Source organism: Debaryomyces hansenii (genome assembly GCF_000006445.2).
Source record: "Debaryomyces hansenii CBS767 chromosome C complete sequence".
In the NCBI taxonomy this organism is placed as follows: Eukaryota; Fungi; Ascomycota; class Pichiomycetes; order Serinales; family Debaryomycetaceae; genus Debaryomyces; species Debaryomyces hansenii.
In genome coordinates, this window is record NC_006045.2 from 1,027,057 (window position 1) to 1,041,300 (window position 14,244).

General features: G+C 38.6%; 8 protein-coding genes and 1 non-coding gene across 9 annotated transcripts; 5 read left to right on the forward strand and 4 right to left on the reverse strand. All coding sequences in view use genetic code 12, as the record gives it.

Annotated features, from left to right (window-relative positions):
• Positions 1 to 87: 87 nt before the first annotated feature.
• On the forward strand, positions 88 to 2,169 carry DEHA2C11682g (DEHA2C11682p; the record flags this gene model as incomplete). The annotated part of the gene is made up of 1 exon (XM_458183.1): positions 88 to 2,169. One exon carries the CDS (start codon positions 88 to 90, stop codon positions 2,167 to 2,169), a length of 2,082 nt encoding a protein of 693 aa, XP_458183.2.
• Positions 2,170 to 2,261: 92 nt separating this feature from the next.
• On the reverse strand, positions 2,262 to 3,416 carry DEHA2C11704g (DEHA2C11704p; the record flags this gene model as incomplete). The annotated part of the gene is made up of 1 exon (XM_458184.1): positions 2,262 to 3,416. The coding sequence occupies one exon, from the start codon at positions 3,414 to 3,416 to the stop codon at positions 2,262 to 2,264; it is 1,155 nt and encodes a 384-aa protein (XP_458184.2).
• Positions 3,417 to 3,632: 216 nt separating this feature from the next.
• DEHA2C11726r lies at positions 3,633 to 3,724 on the reverse strand. Its single transcript is given in 2 exon segments — positions 3,633 to 3,678; positions 3,687 to 3,724. It is a non-coding gene; the product is annotated as a tRNA-Ser (tRNA).
• Positions 3,725 to 4,092: 368 nt separating this feature from the next.
• On the forward strand, positions 4,093 to 4,338 carry DEHA2C11748g (DEHA2C11748p; the record flags this gene model as incomplete). Its single annotated transcript, XM_458185.1, has 1 exon — positions 4,093 to 4,338. The coding sequence occupies one exon, from the start codon at positions 4,093 to 4,095 to the stop codon at positions 4,336 to 4,338; it is 246 nt and encodes an 81-aa protein (XP_458185.1).
• Positions 4,339 to 4,410: 72 nt separating this feature from the next.
• DEHA2C11770g (DEHA2C11770p) lies at positions 4,411 to 6,852 on the forward strand (the record flags this gene model as incomplete). Its single annotated transcript, XM_458186.1, has 1 exon — positions 4,411 to 6,852. The coding sequence occupies one exon, from the start codon at positions 4,411 to 4,413 to the stop codon at positions 6,850 to 6,852; it is 2,442 nt and encodes an 813-aa protein (XP_458186.2).
• Positions 6,853 to 7,081: 229 nt separating this feature from the next.
• Positions 7,082 to 8,299, forward strand: DEHA2C11792g (DEHA2C11792p; the record flags this gene model as incomplete). The annotated part of the gene is made up of 1 exon (XM_458187.1): positions 7,082 to 8,299. One exon carries the CDS (start codon positions 7,082 to 7,084, stop codon positions 8,297 to 8,299), a length of 1,218 nt encoding a protein of 405 aa, XP_458187.1.
• Positions 8,300 to 9,399: 1,100 nt separating this feature from the next.
• DEHA2C11814g (DEHA2C11814p) lies at positions 9,400 to 10,245 on the forward strand (the record flags this gene model as incomplete). Its single annotated transcript, XM_458188.1, has 1 exon — positions 9,400 to 10,245. The coding sequence occupies one exon, from the start codon at positions 9,400 to 9,402 to the stop codon at positions 10,243 to 10,245; it is 846 nt and encodes a 281-aa protein (XP_458188.1).
• Positions 10,246 to 11,401: 1,156 nt separating this feature from the next.
• DEHA2C11836g (DEHA2C11836p) lies at positions 11,402 to 12,346 on the reverse strand (the record flags this gene model as incomplete). The annotated part of the gene is made up of 1 exon (XM_458190.1): positions 11,402 to 12,346. The coding sequence occupies one exon, from the start codon at positions 12,344 to 12,346 to the stop codon at positions 11,402 to 11,404; it is 945 nt and encodes a 314-aa protein (XP_458190.2).
• A 512-nt stretch (positions 12,347 to 12,858) lies between these two features.
• On the reverse strand, positions 12,859 to 13,647 carry DEHA2C11858g (DEHA2C11858p; the record flags this gene model as incomplete). The annotated part of the gene is made up of 1 exon (XM_458191.1): positions 12,859 to 13,647. The coding sequence occupies one exon, from the start codon at positions 13,645 to 13,647 to the stop codon at positions 12,859 to 12,861; it is 789 nt and encodes a 262-aa protein (XP_458191.2).
• Positions 13,648 to 14,244: the final 597 nt, after the last annotated feature.

Sequence of the window (14,244 nt, forward strand, 5' to 3'; positions counted from 1 at the left end):
GATGAACTTGATCCGTATATATTCCAGCATTTCGCTTATTGCTATACGATAAAGTGACCATATATATCGTGAACTGTAATTCAGACAATGGAATCTGGTCCTGTTTCAGGTCTCAGACCGTCTAATGCTAATGTGACTGACTTTGAGCTATGGATACGAATGGCTACAGACAATAAGATCAATGCCAATAATTCATGGAATTTCGCTTTGATTGATTTTTTCCATGATTTATCACTATTACGAGAAGGCAAGAGTATCAATTTTCAAAAAGCATCTGCCACTCTAGACGGCTGTGTAAAGATATATTCTTCGAGAGTCGATTCAGCAGCTACGGAAACTGGTAGGTTATTGAGTGGATTGGCAGCTTCCAAATATTATAAACCGAACGTCGAGGATGATGATGATGATGATGATGATGAGAAGGATGAAGAAGATACTGAGGAAGTTAGGGTTAAACAAAGAAAGAAGAATACAGTATTAGAAAGCACGTTAGTTAACTCATTTGAACAAATACGAACCAAGAAAATAGACTTTGAGTTTGTCGTTGATCCGGTATTCAAAAAGGCATTATCAGACTTCGACGAAGGGGGATCCAAAAGTTTGTTGTTGAATATGTTATCTATTGACTCCACGGGAAGAATATTGTTCGATACGACGAGTGATTCAAAAACATTGGCAGTTGATAACACTGACGAGACAGACATAGAAAAAGAATTTGGAATTGATGATATTGATATGCCTGTAAATAGTGTTGAAGTTGATATCAATAATCTTGAGACTCTATTTTTCAATAATCTCGAAGAGTTAGATACCTTTCGAGTATGTCCGTCAATGGATGCTCTCCAAGACATCGTTGCTCAAGGTGTTGACAATACTAACATTCTCGAGCAAATTGAAAAGCAAAAAGCCGAATATGAGAATGAGCATTATGACGACTATGATAATGCTGGTTCAGTATTTTTTGATAACGATGACTACGAAATCCACGACGATACTGGTATGGGATTAGGTGATAATTCAATGAATGTGACGTTTCAAAAATTATTTGATGAAACATTTCAAAGAGAACAAAAGGATAAAGACGGAATAGAAGAGGTAAGTGAAATTCCCGATTATGATCTATTAGCATATTTTGATCAAGCATTAAGAAAGAATTGGACGAAAGGGCATGAAAATTGGAAGGTACGAAATTTGATGAAAAAGAGGAATGAAAAAGGAGAAATAAGAAGTCAAAGACATGAAGTTACCACCAAAAAGAAAGATATTCTGACTATTGATTTCTTAAGTGAAGAGGAAGTCGATGAGGACGAACTATTTTCTGAATCGGTAGCCAGGATTATAATACCCAAACATCAATGGATAACTCAAGACAAACACCGTTTACCAGACGATATACACTTTACTACCAAAAGATTAATTCATTTATTTGTGAAACCTTTGACTATATTAAAGACATTTAACAAAAGAAAAATCGTACCTTATGAAAGTATGAAAGATAAGACTGATGAAGTTTTTGCCAATGAAGAATATTGGTCTGAGAAGTACAAAGAAAACGAGGAAATGGAACGGTCGAGAAGAATGAATGATATATTGCGTGAAGACTTACAAGAATTACACAAGTCCTACGATCAATCATTTTTTCAAGATACATTGGGGAATTTTCAAGATGATAATGATTACATTGATCCAATGGAAGGGGGTGATTTGAATGAATTGTTCAATGGGTATGGATCGCAGTTGGTTACAAGTCAGAGCCACATCAAACCAACGCATATCAACTTTTCAAAAGTTGCAAAAAGGGTTGATGTCAAATTATTAAAGAATAATTTATGGGAAATATTAAAGAGTGACTCCATATTCAATAATGAGGGGTTGAACAATAATAAGGTAGAAAAATTTGAGAACTACATGGAAAACCAGAAGAATTCGCAACATCTGGAAGAGGAGAGTGCTCCGGAGGAGTCCACTAAATTTAGCGAAATTTTGAATAACCTCACCAACAAATATTCGAAAGAAGAAAAGAACGACATATCAACTAGTTTCTGCTTTATTTGTTTATTACATTTGGCGAATGAAAACGGGTTTACAATTGAAAATACCAATGACAATTCGGACTTAATAATTAAAAACAAGACAATTGACGATAATATAAATGACACGCATATATAGTAACTATCTCTATATTAACAATATATAATAGACTAGAATAGAACAATATAATACAACAAGAATTGAAAAAAGCACAAAGAAACAAAGATCATCTAATCAGTTTTATCGGCCATAACTTGCTTGACGGGCTCAGTTTCGTTAATATACAACTTATGTTCTTGGATGTACCTAATCACCGAGTTTGGTAAAAGGTATTGAACCGACATGCCCCGCCTGATAAATAACCTGATTTTTGTAGAAGAAATATCGTTGTAAATCAATTGTTTAATAACTAAGAAGTTTCTCCTATGCTCGTACATTATATCATGACTTAATAGAAAGCTTCTAACATCAGCACCAGCCCTTTCGACGATAAGACAGCCGTATTTACCCAAAATGTGATGTAAATCTTGATCGGCCCATACGTCTGGTTCACCCATCGACTCAATCAAGTCACCACCTGCCAACAACATAATCTTGACCCCCCTCTTCTCGCCGGATTGGGTCATGATACCTCCTCTCTTGATATTAATCTCTTCGTTGAAATGGTCTAACACCAACGCCGTCCTGGTGTATTTCGGCTGCAAAGACTCCCAGGCGTCCACCATCAACCACGACGACGTCCGCTCGCATGCCAATTCACACATACGCACCCGGTGGGGTGCTGGTGCCAAACCCTGTTTCTTATAATTCGAACTCACAGGACTAAAATATCCTCCTACAACCTCGAATCGGGTTTGCTCCGAGATGGCATCTAATGCCATCTCGAACATCCTCAAGTGCAAATATGTAATAGGCGAAAAAGACCCGCATGCAACTATTACCAATGGGTACTTGGTATCGTCCCGCATCATAGTACCCAATCTATGGGTCGGAAACAGATACTTTTCCAACGTCTTGGACTGTCTCTGGATGCCCTGCGGCACCTCTTCCAAATCGGCAATTTGTGTACTCTTAACTTTGGCCGATGGTGGTAAAATCTGTTCCGGTACATTTGCATCGTCGTCCGAAGACGAGTTTACCAAATCCGTATGCTTTCTAGGAATCTTGGACTTATATTGATCGGCCTTCATGTCTTCGTGGACCATATGGACCCTCGATCTTCCTGAAGAAGGGTGTGGGGACGGAGCATCCATGGCATTACCTAAATCTGCTAAAACTAGCGGTTCAATGGGGATATTTTTAGGTATTTGGCTCGACGGAGCTGTAGGTTGGATATCCTTATTTAATGATGGAGGGGTGAAGTTGGGGTCATTTGTAGGATCCATCTTTTCGATACTTTTTGATATTTGGTACTTCAAGTTCTAGCTGGGTTTCCAAGGCTTCATATACTAGAATATTTCCTAAAAGCCGATACCAATTGTCAAACTATTTACCGAACCAACGTTTAAAAATCTTTTTGTGTTATTATCTGGAGATTAGGTGCTAGCCATAATGACTAACCCAAAAAAGCGGAAAAACGACCAGAAAAAAAAATCAAATGGCGTCACAGACAGGATTCGAACCTGCGCAGGTAAAACCCAACGCCTAAACTGCTGATAGCAGGGCGTCGCCTTAACCACTCGGCCACTGTAACTTATTGTTGACATTTTTTGAAAAGATTTTGGTACATATAGATTATGTCGTTAGGGGTTTGATAACTCCACGACCGATCCAATACTTGTGAGTAGTACGAAATTTATTTGTAGCGCCGAAACATATAGTTGTTACGAATCAGATCACCTTCAAACATGACAAAAATAAGTCCCGCCAAAAACCTCATGGTAAAATCGGCCAAGTGTGCCAAAGAAGGACTGAACTACGGCCAGTGCGTTCTAAAGTCATACAACACCATGGGAAAAGATACGTGTGCCGCGGAGTTCAATATATTCAAACAGTGCGTTATGAAGCAGATGAGCGGCAAGAAGTGGTGAGTAGTCGTCGACAAGTAGACGGTGTAACATAATGCCGCCCAGATATAGACACTTTTGCGGTGTGCTTCGACTCTACGACACATCGATCGACGGACGCCTCTTCTCTGGTGTATGGGCAAAAAGTGAAATCACCGATTACGTAAGCAAGAAGAAAAAATGGTCCTCGGCCTGGCCCCATTCGTGGGGAACCACAATTGATCTTAGCACAAGCAAATTGAACAAATTTCAAAAGGAACGCTTGTTGTTTATAGGGGGTAATTTAATTATAGGTCTTTGATATAGTATAGTTAATAAAGTGATAGTGCGAGATACACCCTAGAAATTTTGAATTGTATTTTGAGTTAGCAATATGGTCAGCATATCCACGCTTGCCGGATATAACAAAAATGACATTCGGAATCTATTGTTGATATTACAGGAGTTTGTGATCACATACAAGGACAACAAGGTCAGTATCAACTACAAGTCGAGGCCGGTGGTGCTATTTTTGGGTACGCTTGTGTCCACGGCTGGGTTGGGGGTTTTGTTCACGTTGAGGAGTTTGATTCACCAGTACTCCGATTATCAGTTGAATAGGAAGCAGAACCGTCCGTTTTTGATCAGACAATCGTCCACGATCTTGAAAAATGGTAGTCGGGAAATCTTTATTTCAAAGGGCAGGAATTCGACTACGAGGATCATAATTCCGAAGCCCAACAAAGATCGGTACGCGGCCGACAAGTACTTGTACAAGAACTTTATGATCGATCAGAACTTGAAGACACAGAACAACTTATTCAACTCAAAGTTTTTGAACCAATTGATGATTATTTGGAGAATTTTGATCCCCCGCTTCTACTCAAAGAATACGTCGTTGTTGTTGTCCCAGTGCTTTTTCTTGATTTTGAGAACCTGGTTGTCGTTGTTGGTAGCGAAACTCGACGGGCAGATCGTGAAGAATTTGATCGGTGGTAATGGGAAGAAGTTTGCTCGTGATTTGATATACTGGTTATTGATTGCGTTCCCAGCATCTTACACCAATGCGGCCATTAAATACTTGACGAACAGGTTATCGTTGAGCTTCAGAACAAACTTGATTAGATATGTGCATGACATGTATCTTGACAAGATGATGGTTTATTATAAGGTGTCACTTAATGAGTCTAGAATTCAAAATATCGACCAGTACATCACAAATGATATAACTAAATTCTGTGATTCGATCTGTGGGTTATTTTCGAGTATGGGTAAACCCATGATCGACTTGATCTTTTTTGCGGTTTACTTAAGAGATACCTTGGGAACCGGTGCATTGGTTGGTATTTTCAGTAATTATTTTTTGACAGCATGGTTTTTGAAGAAGAACACCCCGGCGTTCGGAAAGTTGTCTGCAACGGGTACTCACCTTGAAGGTCAGTACTATAACCAGCACTTGAATTTGATTACGAACAGCGAGGAGATTGCGTTCTATAAAGGTTCGGTGATTGAGAAGTCTAAACTTAAAGAAACGTACCATGATTTATCGGAACACTTACGTGATGAAATTAATACAACCTTTGGTTATTCAGTCATAGAAGACTACATCTTAAAGTATACATGGTCTGCCTGGGGTTATGTCTTTGCTGGCTTGCCAGTTTTCCTTGAGGATTTCTGGAAGACAATACAACAAATGAGGAACAATGGACCGGTCGAAGAAGATAAGAATGCCGCTGTTAATGAGAAGCAAAACATGAGGCAATTTGTTATCAATAAGAGATTAATGTTGTCGTTAGCCGATGCTGGTTCAAGATTGATGTATTCTATAAAAGACATCTCTGAATTAACCGGTTACACAGATAGAGTGTTTAATTTATTGACCAATTTACACGAGGTCCATTCACCTAGATTTGATTATGGCTCTAAACAGGGTATTAAGGATATCAGAGGAACTATCCAGTCTAACTACTACGAAGGTATCAGATTTGAGAATATTCCTGTCATCATTCCTTCTACCAAGGGTTCCGAAAACAACAAATTGATCAACAAATTAAACTTCCTGATCAGTCAAAACAAAAACTTATTGATCTTAGGATCTAATGGGTGTGGTAAGACCTCGATTGCTAGAATTATGGCTGGATTATGGCCATTATACTTTGGTTTGTTAAGTAAACCAGATGACGACGATATTTTCTACTTGCCCCAGAAAACTTACTTCAACAACGGGAACTTGAGAGACCAAATCATCTATCCCCACAGTTACGACGACATGCTCGAAATGGGTTACAATGACGACCACTTATACCATATTTTAAGAGAAGTCAAGTTGGAATACTTGTTAACGAGAGAAGGAAATTTCAATGTCAAGAAGGACTGGAAGGATGTGTTCAGCGGTGGTGAGAAGCAAAGAATGAGTATTGCCCGGGTCTTGTTTAAAAACCCTAAGTTCGTCATCTTGGACGAATCAACCAACGCCGTTTCCACCGACGTGGAGGACTACTTATTTGAATTATTGCAGAAGAAAAAAATCACCTTCATCACCTTGAGTCACAGACCTTTATTAATGAAATACCACGACTTCATTTTAGAGATAAAGAACTCCACCAGTACTGACGAAAATGACATGAGTGGCGTGAATTGGGAATTCCATGACTTGACGTCCGAGGAGAACTTGAAGAGTCTTGATCATGAGATTGACGAAATCAAACACAAGTTGTCCCAAGTTGAACAATGGGAGTCGAGAAAAGACGATATTGAAAAATTTTTGGATGGTAAGTATGACGATATTGAAGAATCTACGGTAGAATTACCCCAAAATCATATCCCAACCATCTAAGTCGTTGTTTCTTCTACGACCCATATATTTATATTATATATTCTATATTTATTTATGAATTCACGATTATAAACCTATAAATTTTGTATTGTATATAAAAAACGTTGTTTGCTCCTTAACGAGCTTAGGTGGCCAATTTACGCGTAAAATAGATGAGTTGAAATTTTTTAATTAGGTAGTATTTTATCATCCATAGCTCTTAATAATAATATAATTAGATCAATCAATCATGTCAGAACCTATTAGAAGTAAACATGGAGATATTTCCAAGGCTCCAACGCCACAAAATACACCAGCATCGCTTACAAATTCGTATTTGAAATCACAACCACCAACCGTATCGACCATCAACGAGGAAGAAAGCGGAAATGGAATCAGCTCGCAATTAGCCAACAACCCAGCGTTATTATCGATGATTCAAGGTAAGTTGGGAACTTTAGTCGGTCAGCAAAGTGGATATATTGATTCGTTGCCAAAATCGGTCAAAAACCGTGTATTTGGATTGAAGTCGATTCAACAACAACAAATGAAATTGGAAGCCGAATTCCAAAAGGAGTTGTTAGTGTTAGAAAAGAGATTTTTTAAGAAGTACGAACCATTGTACGAAAGAAGAAAGAAGATCATTAACGGGGACGAAGAACCAAGTGCAGGGGAAATCGAAGAGGGCGAAGCGTTGGACGAAGCCGACGAAGATGAAGACGACGAAGAAAAGGACAAGATCGAAGAGGTCGAAGACCAGGGTGAAAAGGGTATTCCTGGTTTCTGGTTGACTGCCTTAGAGAACTTACAGACGGTTTCAGAAACTATAACCGAGAGGGATAGCGAATTATTGAAGTACCTAAACGATATTAGAATGGAATACTTGTCTACACCAGGCTTCGAGTTGATCTTCGAATTCAAGGAAAACCCATACTTCTCCAATAACATTTTGACCAAGACGTACCATTACCAAGCCGAATTAGGATATTCGGGAGATTTTGTTTATGACCACGCTGATGGAAGCGAAATTAACTGGAAGTCCAAGGAAAACAACGTTACTATCAACATCGAAAGAAGAAAACAAAGAAACAAGACTACCAAGCAAACCAGAACCATTGAGAAGTTGACTCCTAGTGAATCTTTCTTCAACTTTTTTGACCCACCAAAACCACCAAAAGTCGACGAATCGGAAAGTCAAGACAAGGACGAGGATGAAAGCGAAGAAGAACAAGACGAAGACGAAGACTTGGAAGCAAGATTGGAATTGGATTACCAATTAGGTGAAGAAATAAAGGACCGTTTGATCCCAAGAGCCATCGACTGGTTCACTGGCGATGCAGTTGGATTCGGCTTCCCAGAAGACTTCGATCAGGATGAAGAATTCGGCAGCGAAAGCGAAGGCGACAGTGATGAAGATGATGACGACGAACCTCCAAAGGAAAATCCTCCAGAATGTAAACAACAATAAGTAGTCGACTAGTTTAATTTATGTTTTAAATTCTTTGTACAACCGTATTTCCACTCCCAATGAAGATTGATCGCAAATGTTAGACTTTTCCGTATAGCACGTCTATACCCGTAGACACGATCCAGCCTTACAGAAGTCTCAGCGGACTCTAGTCCCGCATCAGATTTCAGGTCTCGTAAGCTTGCCACAAACTACGAGGCTTTCAAGATCATCCAAATCTTTTCTTATACGACATCGACCTCTCCGCTCGTGATGCCTACTACAAGTACCCTACGATATTTATACACTATTGCAAAAATATGTTCTACTCCTATAACGTATGAGATGTGGTTATCTCAAAGATTGCTAAATTTTATTCTTCTTCATCCTTCTGGACATCCTTGCGTCGGCTTCTTAAGTGACAAGACGCCTACTATACTCGCCTGCAGATCTTATTATATTGATGCATAGTCTACGTCGTTTCCTATTCCTACCATATCCCTACTTCCTATTTTCATACACTAATACCACTTCTCACCACTCATTTGTGACCATAGCGTTCTCGCTATTCTTTCCTCGTTCCCTACACTCCGTATTAGCTGGGACAAATGGGGTTGGTACATACACCTACATAACTGTGCCCACAGTTCGCATTGCAGCAATTGTTCCTGGTGTAAGATGTTTCATGTCAATCGTTTCGGATATACGCCTTCATGTGATTAACTATTGGTTCTCATCGTATTGCACCCAAACATCAGTACCTTTTTTTCTATAACACGGTGCTCCAGCTCGTTATCGCAGCAAGCATCAGTCCAAAGGGGAATCCACAATATTACTTAAGGCAAGTACTCAACTGGTTTGTGGCATGGATAAGGGGCTTGGTTAAGAGTGGGTGGCTGCATAAATATGGCCTAATGGTAAACAGGAAGAACAAGACAGGTACCACATTTGGAATTGCATGGTTTCTGGAATTTATTTTGCGAGATAATAAGATCTCTTGTGGGAGCATATATAAATACTTTACAATGCCCCCTTGGAACCGAAAAATAAATTAGGATTTTTCTATATTCTTTTGAACCATTAATATATTAATTTAATATTTATAGAGCAATAGTGTTAAGATGTCAGGAACAGTTAATAAGAGCACACCAAACAAGAGGTTTGAATCGAAATCGATTAACCACATTCGTTCTTACTCCTCAGTCAAGCAGATTGAAGGATTTTTGTTATCATTTTCATTCGTAAACATTTTGTACCAATATACTATTAGTGTTACTAATTTTGCTAACACCAAGTTGTCTTCGATTGGTGTCGTCTACGATAGTTTAACTTTTGTTGATGAAAAGTTTGATGGCATTGTTTTGTCGAAAGTTGATTGGGGTTTAAAAAAGGCACCATCTGGTGACCAGTTGAACCCAGCGGTATACGCAAAAGGGGCCTATAACTATGTTAATGCCAGTATTTTGAGACCAATTAACAATTTCATCTACAAAGCGGGTGATAAGGTTTTGCCAGCAACCGATCAAGAAAATAAGGCGGCTTTCAAGTTAGAGGAGTTAGACGAATCATCCGAGGTATCTAAATTTTTCAAGATTGTCAATGAGTTTGTTTCTAGAGCCAAGACGTTTGTTTCTAACAAATCCAACGATGTGTCTAATAACTTGATTTCCACTTATAACAATGAGTTGAACACCATGAACGACGAAGCATCTGTCTACAAGAAGAAGCTCGTGGCAAGCTACAATACCGGATACAGATTTGTGAGCGACGTCAACAACCAGACTCAAGAATACGTTGCTGATGTGGCTACTACCACCAGAAATAAGGCCGACTCGCTTATTTCTGATGCCAAGCAAGGCATTTCTGCCATTAACGAGAAGGCCAACGAAATCCGTAATGAGAGTGCTGAGTTATTGAACGGGTCGTCGAATTCCAATCAAGCACCAGTTGTCAGTGCCTCGGCATAATCAAATGCCGTAGCTTATGATTAAGCCATTTGGGTGTTTACGGGTACCTACTTATCTATTTATTTATTTATTTATTTATTTATTTATTTATTTATTTATTGTGCTTCCGTTATTTATTTCTACTTAATTATTAGTACAACTCCTGTTTTACGGTTTTGGGTATTGTGATACTGCCTAACAATTTATATACCTATTAAACTACTTATCAATGAATGTTATTGTGAAGTTAAATATATATACCCTATTATTCAATTGTTATTGTATTATCATTAGCTGCAAAATATCTGTAATTATCACATGCTGATTCCGGGTTTATCAGCTCATCTTGACATTAACCACCTTCTTCACATGCTAATATTGATGTTTGAATTTTTCCTATGTCTTAGCCTAATTTGTTCCCCGAACAAGAGTGCAAGCGACCCGCCTGAAGTGAGTACCCTTTATCAAATATATGCAAGCACACGGAATACTAGGATTACAGGAAACCTAGTCAAAATTTTCGATTGCGCAGGTGCTCTCTATCAAGGCTTAAAGGTTGCTCTGCTAAAATTACCCTCCTACGACAGTGAGCAATATGTATACTCAATTACGGGAGCTCTTTCAAATACGAGGGAATGGCTTTAGCTCATGATATTTGTTTTCTAATAATATTAGGTATTAATATGCTTGCGAAAAATGGAATACAGAGTACGATGCGTGAACCTAGACCTTTCGAGCCTATTTTTAGCTAGAAGCACCGAATCCATTGTAACGGAACAATGTAAGTACAAGCAGATATATGCAACTTCTAAACGCACTCTGTATTGCAAGAATGTTTGCAGACACGGTTCTTAAAGATTTATCCAAATGTAGACATGGCACCTTCTTAATAAGTACTTCTCAAGAGAATTTGCCCGTAAATATGGATAACGCGGTATGGGAAGCCTAAAAAGTGTCTATCCGTGGTCTCGCCTGCCGAATGGTCAACACCACAAACAAGTGGACGACTCTTTGTTAAGGTGATGAAAACCTTATCACTTTACTGGCATATTGCACGGCCATATATTGCAGAACTAATAGGTATTATGTGTACACTGATCATTTTCTAAGCTACGATGTTAGTGAAATTCTGCATTAATAGCTCATGGCACATGGCTCATTACTAATATTCTAAGGACTATATATGTATGAATTTTTTTATATAATCAATACCCCCAACGCATTCGGGTACTGTAATCTGATCAGGGCCTATGAGTTTGTGAACCTCGATTGCAACCTCGACGGTTCTGGGGTACACATCGTGTTCCAATATTAGGCCTTGACTTCCTTTTGTCTTCTTAAATCGTCCTATATCTTCGTAGATTTCTAATTCATGCTGATTGGACTTATCATCTTCGCTAATCAACTTCCAGTCGAAGGTGTCGAAGTCCCATACCACATTTTGCATCCCAAATTGTCTCACAATGGATCTGACTCTGTTATCGAGACCACCATATGGTGGTCTAAACCATTTTGGTAAATGCCCGCAAGTAGCATTCATGGCCCAGATGGACCATTCAATTTGAGCAATTATCTGTTCGTTTGTTAGACTTGGTAAAAACTTATGTGACCATGTATGAGATCCCATTATATGGCCCATTTGCAGAGTTTTGCGATAAATATCGGGAAAGAGAACTATGTTCACACCCAAGGTGAAGAATGTGGATTTCGATTTCAAGTTATCAAGTAACTTTAATGTCATCAACGAAGGACCGTCGTCGAATGTTTGGGATAGTTTTGGACAGGTATATACGTCGTCAGCAGAGACACAATTATAACAATCAAACGAGCATGTTTCGTGGTCATTAATGACTGGTTCACAGTGGCCGTTTCCATGTCGAGGTATTCCATCAGGAATAGAATTGACGTCTATGAAATCTAATGGAATATATGGTGGATCCATTCCTGGCCATTCGGTAAGACCTGTGAAATCGGACAACCAACTAGGAAAAGGTAATCGGTTGGCCACGGGATTAGATTCCTTCTGAACTTCCGTATTTTCTACCTCATCGTCTTCGGAACTTTCGAAGTTAAAGGCAATTGCTTGCCCTATGAGGAGAACTATGTATATTAAGTACTTCATTGTTAATAGTATAGAAAGAAGTCTATGAATAATAGTAAATTCATTGAATTTGTACTATTTATGGCTGCGAATTACAAAAATAATTACATTTTGATAAGTTATCCACAAACAACTAGAAAACACAATCAAATACTACTGCGAAATATTACAACAACTTTATCCTGAATGTAGATTATTATATAACGTATATTGTAGATTGAAAGTTAATCCAGTTATGAGGAAAATGCTCTCTTCGGTGGAAGCCCGAGGAGCAAAATCAGTGCAAATTGGATTGGCGCAACGCAAAATGCAAGCACCAATCATCAAACATTCTACATAATTGACCCTCCCATATATATATATATATATATAGCCAGTGATCTGACAATGGTCGTGATTGATAGCAATCTGATAGTGATCTAGTAATGATCTGGCACATAAAACGTAGTCGCGAGCAATCTAATAGAAGTAGTAAAGTCATAGAGAGGTATCCAGATTGCCGTGTAGTATGCCGAATCAAAGACACAATTCTACTACTTATTTAGCTTGTTCAACTCATTTAGTTTTTGCCTCAAGAGATCGTTTTCTTGCTTTAATCTATTATTTTCACTGACCAAATGCCCGTTATCAAAAAATGATCCTGCCGGTGGTGCTTCGTTAGACGATCTTCTACGGCTCCTTTCACGTTCCACAGAATCAACCGAAGATGTACTGGATACTACAGACAGCCTGTGGTCGAATGACGGCGATCTGAGTTGTGTCGGCATCACGCCGGTTTTCCACTGATGGAGTTCCTGTTTAAGCGTATTTATGTCCTTCATGAGCTTTACTACAATTCCGTCCTGTTCTTTCTCCATAAGATCGATTATCTGTTCGTTGCTCAATTTGCGCAAGTTGGTAGAACCTTCCAGTTGGTTCGGACCGAGCTTATCGGCATCATCACCAACAATTGACCCATGTCTACTATGATTCGGGGACCTATTGTTCCTAACATTGGATAATGAACTAGCCAATCCATTATTCTTTATACTGGATGATCTTCCGATCCGAATATCGTTATTTATGGTCGAAACTTTAAGCATATTCGGACTACCTTGGCCACCTTTCGGAGTTACAATACTTCCATCTCCATTACTCGTAGCTAAGCTTGTAGCACTTGATTTGGGTGATACCACTTCTTTCATATTGATTTGAATATATCTATATCTGTTTATAAATCTGTTAACAAGGAAAAGAAGAAAAAAAATATAAAATATTAATTCACTAAAAAAAAGTGATTTTGTTGTAGAAGAAAATCGGCCACAAACATTCTCAGTCTTCATTGATATGGCTTATCTCCACAATATTGATTGATAGGAATCCAGTTAGATTCTAGACTTTATGCTTATGACAAAAAATCACGATGCTTATGGGATCAAGAAAATAGAGTCATACATTATGGGTTCTAAAAGTATAAAGTCATACATCATGGCTATATAGTGGCGTATATGTTAATGCCGTAGTTAATGCCGTAGTATATTATGAAACAGTCGACTTAATTGAGGTATCTACATTTGAACAAACACGATAACAACGTGTCTGTCGAGACTTATCAATAACCTCGATATATACACTGTAATGAGTAGGTTATTACGTCGTGTAAAAAGTATGTCGTCAGACGAGATTGCTGCGGAATGTCATGACGACTATAGGAGAACAATTTTTAAGTGCTATGGGTTTAAGGATGCGATGAACCACAAGAGAAGGCTCGGCGCGGAGTTGAGGACACATTGCAACCGTGGAGAGATTTTGAAGAAAATAGAGCAAATATTAAAGTATAATAGGAGTACTATTGCAGCTTGGTTCTTGGAACCTAAAGCATAAGCAGAATTACATGATAGAATTTGCAACTTTACAGAACGGAAGTGAAATATCATGAC